Below are 10,892 nucleotides of genomic sequence, written 5' to 3' on the forward strand. Positions count from 1 at the left end.
GGTTTTGAGGATATGAAGTGTTTTCAGCATAATCCAAGATGGTTGCCATACCGTGTGACTTATACATTTTTGGAAATAGCCAAATCGAGTATTAACATAAGCGTAGTATGTACTATAAGTCTCATATCTCAACTCTTTACCGTTCCTGAGAAAACGATGTTTGAAAGCTGACATTTTTTGTTTGGACTTCAATCAAGATGGCTGCCAAACCGTGTTACATGATGGTGCCATTTTGTGGTCGAGTGACCATGCCATAGACTCCTACATGCCAAGTTTGGTGACTTTTTAGACATCGGTTCAATAGTTATAGTCATTTGAACATATTGTGGTGGAAGAGAAGAAAAAATAAGTATAATAATAATAATAATGACCAGTGACCAGCACATTGCTTATGGGATCAATCCTGTCAACTAACAATCATTCCAATACATTCTAACATAGTTCCATACTGCACCATATGCATTTATTTCCAACTTGACCATCTCTGAAATGTGATTGGCTCATGGTGGCCATCTTGTTTTCTCAATCAACTTGCCTTGAACAAATCTGATAGAGGAGCTAGCCAAGGTCACGTGTAAAAAATATCGTATCAATCGGACCAACCATTTCGGAGAAGAAGATCTTTGAAGATTCTTGGCCAATCCAATATGGCTGCCAAACCATGTGACTTATCGACTTGTCTTGAACAAATCTGAATATAGGCTATAACATAACATCACACACCAAGTTTCACATCTGTCCCGTCTGCGGTTTCGGAGAAGCAGATTTTTGTAGATTTTCCAAAATGACATATGGCCTCCATATTGCATATGGCATAGCACTACACAGCCATCTATCACTATATGAAGTTTCATGAGTTTTCGTCCAGCGGTTTGGTTTTTATAGGCTTTTGAAAAAAACGGTGGAAAAATAATAATAACTAGAAGTTGCATGCAACTTTTAAGGCTTCCATGTTGTATCAGTAGGTTTCAGATTTGAGCAGGCATTTGTAGTTTAAATGCATGTGTTATTAAATGTGTAATTTTCAATTTCAATCCACTGTAGTATATATTTGTGGTTTTCATTATTTTCATTTGAAGTATGTATTCTAAGTCAGTGGACTTTAATTTCAATTTCCTCATTGCTTGCTTCAATGATGTCAAGTTCCATTGTATTTTTCATTTAATTCTAGCATATATGTGAAATTTTCTTTCAAGATGCAGAATGCAATTCCTAAGTTTGGCCAAATGATGGAGGTAGAGGTCTACATAAGGGATGTCATGATGTGGCTGACATGTGAAGCTTTCATTTTGGTTGGTGTACAAGACAGGTTTTGTGTCCTATCAGCTTGGCTTCATCAACTTTGACAGATATTTCTACTAGGTTGATCACTGACAATTTAAGTTCATTTGGCTATAGTTCTGAATATATTTGCTGTCAATAGTGACATATTGTAACACAGTTTGGTTAGTACTTGAATTTTGCTGATTGGTCTTTCTGGGGTCAATTTCATGCTTTTATAAATATGTGTATTTTGCATTCGGGCACAGTCATTTTCTTGTAGCTGCCATGTTGTTGAACACAGTCACTTGCCTCTTGCAGACATGATAGATAGCAGTGTCTACGTAATACATGGAAAGTTTCAGGGCACTGAGCTTTAGACTTCCAGAGTAGTAGCTGTTTTCATTTTCGGACGCGGACACATGTTAAATCCAACATTGCCGCTTAACCATGTACCTCACAAACTTAATTATCAGGTTTTATGCTCAATGCACAGACATAGACATAGGTGCTGAGTTTCATGTGCATACTGTATTCCAGTGTAGAGGTAATGTGATACTTGTGTGAAGCGACGCATATGTATTTTTTCATTGGCCCACAGGACCCATGTTTTTCACAGGGGCAACTAGCCTTTTACACCCATAGTAGGACTCTGTACTAGTGTCATGCATGCCAATCTGTGGCACAGTGGGTATAAGTGGCATGGATTAGAAGGCACCAAAGCTGGAATCAGAGAATTCTACATGGCAGGCAAAGCGTGCCCCCGAGGAACCTATGATGAACAAGCGTAATAGTGGGGCACAAGGTATGCATGTGTGTGAAGTGGCATATGCATGTGCCATTTGGTTTTGGAGAAGAAGATTGTTGTTGCATTTCACAATTTTGATTCCTATTACAATTTTTAGCAACACCATGACACCAGCATGTGCAGTTTTCACTGCATTTGTAGGTATAAGTGGTTTCTACAACACTTGTGAGTTTCGTGAGTTTTCATGCATGTATAAGCGTTTTATGGACATTTGAAAGTCTCAAGTTTTCTGCATTGAAGATACAGAATGCAATTTCCAAGTTTGTCCACATGATGAAGGTAGAGGTCTACATAACGAATGCCAGTATATGGTTGAGGCTGTCATTTTCATTGGTGTATAGCAGCCATGTTCTTTGTCCAATCAACTTGGCTTTTTCAACTTTGACAGATGTCTGTACTAGTGTTAATCACTGAAAATTTAAGCACCTTAGGCTTCACTGTTCTGTAGATATTCACTGCTGCATGTGACATGGCCTTCAGCATCGGTACCAGCGTGCTGTGTCTAAATATTAGATATTAAATATTTAGATAAGAACTGACAACTCAGCTGAAATGAAAACCATCAGACACAGGGGTACATGATCCCTGGTCTAATATAAAAAATAAGAACTAACTCTTCTCAGCAAGGAAATTATTTACAAGGCTGTGCTTTTGTCACTAAATATTTAATTGAATAATGTCTCTGTGCAAAAAAATAAATAAATAAAAATACATATATTACGTTGATGAGGGGATTACACATAAAATTACATCCTAAAATACAAAATGTTACTGCCTGTTAATGCATGCAAACTTGAATTGGCTGCAAAGAGGAAAAAAGAACAAACAAAAAAACACTGCTCACATGTTAGGCACCATAACTCTACTAGACCATCTCTGGAGCTAAGCATTGCTAATAATTTGTTTTTCTTGGGCCAAGATGTCACCTATTAAATCAAATATTACATGTATCACCCATGACCCCATCCCATGAGTGGCCAGATCAAATTGGCCAATGCAGTCCTGATGCAGCAGCATCTCCTTGAGGTGATCACTACAAATAAAATACAAAATAATGTAATTTAAGTTAATGACAGAATTCAAAAGGAGGATATGAAGCACAGAAAGTGGCACAAGGAAAATAAGTCTTAAACCAAAATATGTCCCTGTGAATGTAGTTACTTGTCACTAACAAAAATGTATTTGTGAAAACTAACCTTACACTAAAGACTATTATTAAAGTATGCTATAGCTACTGTGCCTGGTTTCTATCACATTGGCAATGTGTTGAGCTGTGGGAGCTCCTTTGGGGACAACCTTCTTCACCACCTCTTCCACTTTTACGTACTTCGATGCCAGCATTCCTACGTCGTCCAACAGGGCACTGGCATCACCTAACATATTGACTGTTTGTAATCAAACCACTTCAACATTGAGAGGCTAAGGCTGATAACAATTTCAGCCTAGCTATCATGCATCAAGACACTGATTTCCAAAGGAAAGCAATTATTTGGGTTTTAATATTTAAATGTAATAAACAACATTGATCAATTACTTCATATAGGTCTAATCAGAGCCGTATATACCTAAAGCTCTGTTCCTAATACAAGAAATAACCAGTTTGCATTTAGCAAATGCTGTTATCCACAGCAACTTACAAATAAGATACAAGATATGTTTACAATTGCTATGTCTTAATTAGATTGATTACATTTAGATGCATTACATTTTTATAAATTTTGAATAAAAGACCAAAAAAAAGCATATTGTATATGAAATTAATAAATTACCTTCTGTGATACGACTGAGGGAAGTAGATACACTTGTCGATTTTCCAGGAACTAACTTATGTTTAACCAGCTGCTCTTCTAGACATCTTCTTTTCTCAGGCTCCTGTCAGAGATTTCACTGACATTGATTCAGGAGGAGAAATTCTCCTACTAATTTCTCCTACCGTTATCACCTTTTTAATGGCTCTTCCATTTTTTGAGTTGGGGTCCAGGTGGGAAATCACCTCAGCAAAGGTGACTTGCTCTCCCTCTTGGACTCATTATTATTTCTCATTATCTTATTTCTGCCTGTGCCTGTGCCTCCCTTTCTGCTACCTTCTTCACATTATCCCTCTCTTTTCTTTGCTTGTAAGCTTAGCTTTTTCCCTTCCCTTTCTTGCCATAGCTTTTTTTACTTCTTTCTTCTTAGAAAGAGGTGGGCTCATGTTCTTAAAAAAAAGACACTGCATGGGTGATACTGTACTTTACAATTAATTTATTACAAAAACATGTATTAAAATGTATCACAAACTGAAATGACAGCAGTTAACTTACAAAGGTCATGTCAGTGCCATAAATTGAGACCAGGTGTTGTATATTAAGCATTTCGGAGAAGGAGTGCTGATCCAGGATCAGTTTAGCCTTTAGCACATAATGAATAAGGTTAGGATATAGCATTGGAAAAACTTTTGCTGGATCCCTCTGAGATGCTTGATACATACAGACACGTATAGCTAACTTTAAGACAAATGAGACAGACATTAATGTAAGCAACAAGACAGTGTAGCTAGCTAGTGAAAAACTGACACCAGATCAGATGTGAAAACTGGCCTGAACACAGATATGATTACAAACTGACACCAGATCAGATGTCAAAACTGACAAACGACTAGATAAATAGTATAGCTTAATAATAATTACAGTAATACAATAATGCATATTTACATTGAAACCAACCAGACGCGATACATTTGCTTATTTTACCATTTGCGTATTGTAAAGAGCTGAGTTGTCTAACGACACTAGTTAGCAGACGTTGGCTTTTGAACTGACTGCAGGTCAAAATTTAATATACTCTACAAAGAGGATTATATTAAACGTTGTATTATATCCACTAACTCCCTCGTTTGTCTATATTTTCTGATAATTATCATTGCGTTATATGATACTCAGTCACTCCCTCGTTTGTCTATATTTTCTGATTATTATCATTTCTTATTTTTGTTTCATTTTCATACCTTTTGCATGGGGATTCTGCTGCTGCTGTCTCTGGAGTCTCCCGCTTGCTGGGACGTTCAAATGTCAGTGACGTCAGTGTCAGGAGGGCTGGGCACATGCGCGTGGGGGCGGGAGCTGCTCGATTGCAAAACTGACGCGGGACGAGCGGCCACGGGCAACTTCATCCTACAGCTGGGTAGGGGGTGTTGGCGCTGGCTCTTTGTATGAAACGCCAAACCTGAGACACGTGACTCGGCGGGAGAAAGAAAGAGTGAGCCAGACTACAAAGAAGAGCAAAGATCAAACTACTTACGAAATAAATAAATGAGTAAGTATGTAATAACACAGAGAGAGATAAATAGCTTCGTTACTTAAATGCTGATGTACGGTTTCATATACAATTCACCAGTACAACAGAGAGAAAGCGAGAGAGGGGTTAATATATACAAAAAATACAAAATGTAGTGTTTGCCCTGGAGTCGTTGATTTTGGAAGCATATAGTAAACTTTATTCAAATACTTCCATAGTTGACTGTAGATAGTGTAGTGTATTGCAGTCTAGTCTAGTATGAAAGTATATCTTGCACGTGGAGAGAAGGGGTTAATGCTGTTTGTGTACACTGCAGTACATTGACTATAGTCAGTCAGTGTTAATTGTTAGTGTACTGTAGTATCCAGTCATAACTGTCTCTCGCTGTATATCTCTTTCTGTCTTTATTAAACTGTGTTTTGGGCTGGACCTCTTTGGAGGAGAGAGGGAAAACGAGGGGGCAGTGTGAATGTATGTAAACACTGTACTGACTGACTGGCTGCTAACCTGACTGACTTTAACTCTGCTTTCATATGCTCCTTAAGTACAATGCAGACAGAACACAGTTATCGTATTTTGCACTGACTATATGACTGCACTTTGAAATGTTTCTTGTATAAACTGTATTGCCCAGGATAATACATAAATAATGCATTGACTGACTCATAATTATTTTTATAATTGTTGTTGTTGTAGGTGATGGCATCTCCAGTGAGACAGAATTTCCACTCTGATAGCGAGGCTGCGCTGAACCAGCTGATCAACCTCAAACTGTCTGCATCATACACCTACCTGTCTCTGGTACTGCCCCTCTGTCTGTCTCCTATCTGTCTCTGCCTGTGTCTCTCTCATTGGTAATATACTGATTGATACACCACTATATATCTACAGAATACTTGATGATCCCTCTACCTCCATTCCTCCCTCCTTCACGTTCTCTCTCCCTCTCCAACTGTCTCTCTCAGGCATTCTATTTTGACCGTGATGACATCGCTCTCCCCAACTTCTCTCGTTTCTTCCGTACTCGCTCAGAGTCAGAGCGCCAGCAGGCAGATAAGCTGCTGGGATACCAGAATGAGAGGGGGGGGCGGGTCTTACTGCAAACTGCTGGTGAGCTGTCAATCAAACCAGTGAACATTTGGATAGTCTATTTGTCAATCTGAGTATTAGGTAGACAGACAGGAAGAGTATCTGTCAGTCTGTATTAATCTCTCTCTCTCTCTCTCTCTCTCTCTCTCAGAAACCCTCTCAGGATGAGTGGGGCAGTGGTTTGTTTGCTCTGTCCGCCTGTCTGCAGCTCCAGAGGGGCCTGAACCAGAGCCTGCTGTCCCTGCACAGCACAGCCAGCACTCACAGCGATGCGCATGTCAGTCATGGCCTCTCTGCCTGTCCCTCTGTTCCCCCCACCCTCCCTGTCTGTGTTTTTATTATGCTACAACTTACCCTCTCAGGGGACAGAAGTGTTGCAACCTCATCTTTCTCAGACTGTGTGTGTGTTTGTCAGTATGTGTTTGCATTTTGTAAGTCAATTTGTCTGTCTGTCTGTCTGTCTGTCTGTCTGTCTGTCTGTCTGTCTGTCTGTCTGTCAGTCTGTGTGTGTGTGTGTGTGTGTGTGTGTGTGTGTTTTCTTTGCCAAAACCTGTATGAGGCAGAGTCACTGTACAGAGTATTGTTTATGTAGCACAAAAGCTGTGGGAGGGCAATTGATTGTGACCGGGGAAATATGTTTTAATTATCAACCCTGCAAGAGAACAGTACTCCCATAGACTAATATTATACATTTGTCAGAACAAATTAGATAAATACTATATAAAAAATGACCCAACACATGATGCGAGACTCTGCGAAAGAGCAGGTGAGCGAAACAGACCGCTAAGAACAAACTAATAACTTAATAAATAAATGAGTAAGTAATGGCATCAAGAGGGAGTGGCAGGATACCTCATTACCTAATTACTAATTACTGGTGTTCAGTTACATGTACAACTCAACAATACACACAGAGAGGGAGAGAGACTGTCTCCCTGCGATCTGCCGTGACCTCAGTGTGCCTGTGTACAGAGTACTCCCTGCCTGTCCATCAGGCTGTATGTAACACAGCCCCATACACTGGGCTGTGCTTGCCTTGCTTAGGAGGAGTTTTCAGCAATGCTTATATCCAGAAAATGAGGGAGGGAAGTTTTAAAAAATATATATATTTTTTATGTCTAATAGAGTGCAGAAGAACGTGCATCTCTTTCTCCACCTCTCCTGTCTCATAGTGACACAGCACCACTGCTTTCTGGGTAGTCAGGTCTGTTGTGTCGGCCTGTTTCTATGGCCAGACTGTGGTCACTGAGCCTGTACTTAGTTAGGATCTGTCTCTGCTTCGTATCTCTGACGGTGAAGAGATACTCTGCCAGGGTGTAGTCTCTGTTTAGGGACTCATAGCAATCCAGTTTACTTTGGGATTTAGTTTAGTTGTCCCAATGTTGCAGAAAAAGATTTTGTTTTAGTTTTTTGTTAAATCTCACTCTCTTTTCCGTCTGTCTCCCCTCTCTGTGTCTCATTCCTTTTAAATTATAATCTAGCTCATTAATCAATTTGTATTAATCTTAATTTATTAATCTCCTTCAGATCACTGACTTCCTGGAGGGACACTTCCTGACCGATAGCGTTGACTTCCTGAAGACTCTGGGAGACCACATTGCCAGCCTGAGCCACATCACTTCCTGTCAGCCCAAGAGCATGATGGGAGAATACCTCTTCGACAAGCACAGCCTCTGATTGTGTTTTGTGGATGGTGTAGGGAGAGTCTATTGGCCACTTGGGATTATTGCAGTTATGTAAAATGAGGGTGACTGGACTGTACTGGTGTTAATAGTCAATACAGTAGAAGATAAGATGATGGTACAATACATTACAATACAACATAGCATAATTTGATAGTACACTATATAGCAATACAGTACAATTCAATATAGTACAACACACCTATACAGAACAGACAACATATTACAGTGTAATGCACAGTACAGTACAGTGCAGTATAATAAAATGCAAGATATGGAATGTAATTTAAAACAGTACAGCACACTATCACACAGCACAGTGCATGTAATACAGTACAATATATTACATTACAGTGCCATGTAATACAGTACAATATAATGCAGAACAGTGCCATGTAATACAGTACAATATAACAGCCCTATACAATTCAGTATTTCTGGGAGAAGGGTGCTGTATTTGACACTGGGGGCTGCTCGGCACTGCAGGGGTTCATGTGCCCATGGCCCCAGTCTCCGGAGATGAACATGAATGAGAATCCCATGCATGAATGACTGTTTCCTCATTAAAATTCTGTTGCTCTGGTGTCTGGAGTGTTGAGTGCAATTGATGCCTGTGCGGTGCCTCCCAATTCCAATACCGATTCTCATTCGGGTTCTGCATTTCTCATTGCTGTTAGTTCTGTGGCTGCAATTCTCAAAGCCTGTAACTGTTGTGTGGCCATTGGCATTAGTGGGTCTTTTGTTCCTCCTAGTGGGAGAAAGAGGTATGGTGCATTTTATTCTCTTGTAAAAAGAATAGCAGTAATACTAATGATCTATAATCTATATCTATGTACTGTATTTTAGTATGGGTTGAAAACATTTTAAATTAAGCAACATAATTATGTGCTGCTGCTGTAATTTAAATGTTTTTTTTAATTATTCACTTTTATATGAGTGAGTACAATAAATTACACTACTATAGTACAGACTGATTCTAAAGTGAACTACAATACAGCACAGTAAACTATAGTACAATACCGCACTTGCACACAGGAGAGAGTCTACAATACTAAAATATAATTAATTACCTTTATTATAGTACAGAGTGATTCTGCCTCATTTTTCACCAAAGAAGCATTTAATATCTAATTATACCCATCAGGGATTCCCCCAAAATATATATGTATTTTTTAATAGCAAACCCCTTACGCAGAGTAATTTACATTACAGTTGTCAAATGAAAAATCAAAGCATTAAAAAACTAAAACAATAAATGCAAAATACAAAATGATGTCCTGAAACAAGGACAGGACAACACATTAGAAAAATAGCTTTCAATCAATGAATTAATAAAGCAGCTACCTAACTACATGACATAAGTGAGCAAATATATTTCAAAAGCATTCTTCACACGTCAAAAGAAGTGTACACTTACTGAAGGGAGAAGTAGCCAGATTGGGAGCAGTTGCTAAGTAAACAACTTTTGCAGTAATGTATGTACATACAATGGAAAAAGTGCCAAGTCATTACCGTATGGAAAGCAATAAAATAATAACCGTTTGTTCTCTTTAAAAAACTAAAGTATGAATTGTGTATATTTGTTTACTAATAAATCTTAATCTTCACATAGACTTACATGTTTATTGTTGTCGCGCTAAACTACTCCACTCGCCGCTCCAGCGGACAATGTGACGTCAGTGACACGACACTTACTTAAGGTAAGGGAGAAGGCCGTTTGGGACGCAGCCAGGCGACAGCGGTCGTTAAGGGAACGACATTAAAGGCGTGCAGTAACGCACGCACACACACGCAATGGAAAAAATGCCAGTTCTCACTTCAGGGAAATTATTAAAATAATAAAAATAATAATCGTTTGATCTCTTTAATAAACTAAGGTATGAATATAATATATTGTTTGCCAACTAATACATCTTAAACATAACACAGATGGACTTCCTTACAACCACTGCCATTGTAGGGACAAGTTAATGATCATTCACTGAAGACACAGTACAGTAAACACTGATAATCGTTTCATTCGCTCAATGTCTCGAATGAAAGTCCGGAGTCAAAACCCTCCACTGATCTAGTAATAAGTACAGTTCACACTTGCGTTTTATATTAAAATCTACAATATTAAGAATATGTTCTCTCTTTATTCTGTTTTCATGTTTTATTTATGTTTGAACTTGTGCACGTCAAAAAACGGCTGCAACAACTTATGACAAAATGCACAATCGTTTAGGAACTGTTGTAGACTGTTAGGATGCAGTGGTGCACTGGATGCATTTTGGCTGTATTGTGTGTCAGTGCAGTGGTGTATTGTATTGTAGGATATTATAGTGTATTGTATGATTTGTACTGCATTGTATGATTGTACACTGTACTGTTTTTTTTTTTCTTGTGTAGTGTATTGTAGAATCGTGTTGTATTCTTATGTACTGCAGCCACAGTTTAGTGTAGTGTTTTGTACTGTAATGTGTTGTATTCTTGTGTGGCATAATCATCTGTGTTTTGTAGGATATTGTGTACTGTGTCGTGTTGTAATCTTGTGTGTCTTGTAGGATATTATACTGTACAATCCTGTACAACTATACAGAGACATGTTTGTGTATTTTAATGAATAAGAGACACACACCCTGGTATAAGTTCAAGTCTTTGTATCCATGATGTAAGATAGCTGTGACTTTTTCTATAAGACTGTAGATAAGATAAGTAGTAAACAGTAAAGTGTTACACAGTCTATTACAGTACAAAGCATAATATTACAATACAGTAATGTAGTATATTACAAT

At 38.5% G+C, this 10,892-nt stretch overlaps 1 protein-coding gene and 2 long non-coding RNA genes across 3 annotated transcripts; 1 reads left to right on the top strand and 2 right to left on the bottom strand.

Annotated features, from left to right (window-relative positions):
* Nucleotides 1-2,732: 2,732 nt before the first annotated feature.
* LOC136752971 (uncharacterized) lies at nucleotides 2,733-5,129 on the bottom strand. Its single transcript, XR_010817370.1, has 3 exons — nucleotides 5,055-5,129; nucleotides 3,838-3,940; nucleotides 2,733-3,101 (listed from the first exon to the last, which is right to left on the bottom strand). It is a non-coding gene; the product is annotated as an uncharacterized LOC136752971 (long non-coding RNA).
* An 81-nt stretch (nucleotides 5,130-5,210) lies between these two features.
* LOC136752969 (ferritin, lower subunit) lies at nucleotides 5,211-8,698 on the top strand. Its single transcript, XM_066708719.1, has 5 exons — nucleotides 5,211-5,362; nucleotides 6,041-6,145; nucleotides 6,310-6,474; nucleotides 6,585-6,710; nucleotides 7,961-8,698. Exons 2-5 carry the CDS (start codon nucleotides 6,044-6,046, stop codon nucleotides 8,108-8,110), a joined length of 543 nt encoding a protein of 180 aa, XP_066564816.1. The 5' UTR covers nucleotides 5,211-5,362; nucleotides 6,041-6,043; the 3' UTR covers nucleotides 8,111-8,698.
* On the bottom strand, nucleotides 8,262-9,822 carry LOC136752970 (uncharacterized). The gene is made up of 2 exons (XR_010817369.1): nucleotides 9,734-9,822; nucleotides 8,262-8,863 (listed from the first exon to the last, which is right to left on the bottom strand). It is a non-coding gene; the product is annotated as an uncharacterized LOC136752970 (long non-coding RNA).
* Between the last annotated feature and the right edge of the window lie 1,070 nt (nucleotides 9,823-10,892).

The sequence above is a fragment of the Amia ocellicauda genome, chromosome 7 (genome assembly GCF_036373705.1).
Source record: "Amia ocellicauda isolate fAmiCal2 chromosome 7, fAmiCal2.hap1, whole genome shotgun sequence".
Classification (NCBI taxonomy): Eukaryota; Metazoa; Chordata; class Actinopteri; order Amiiformes; family Amiidae; genus Amia; species Amia ocellicauda.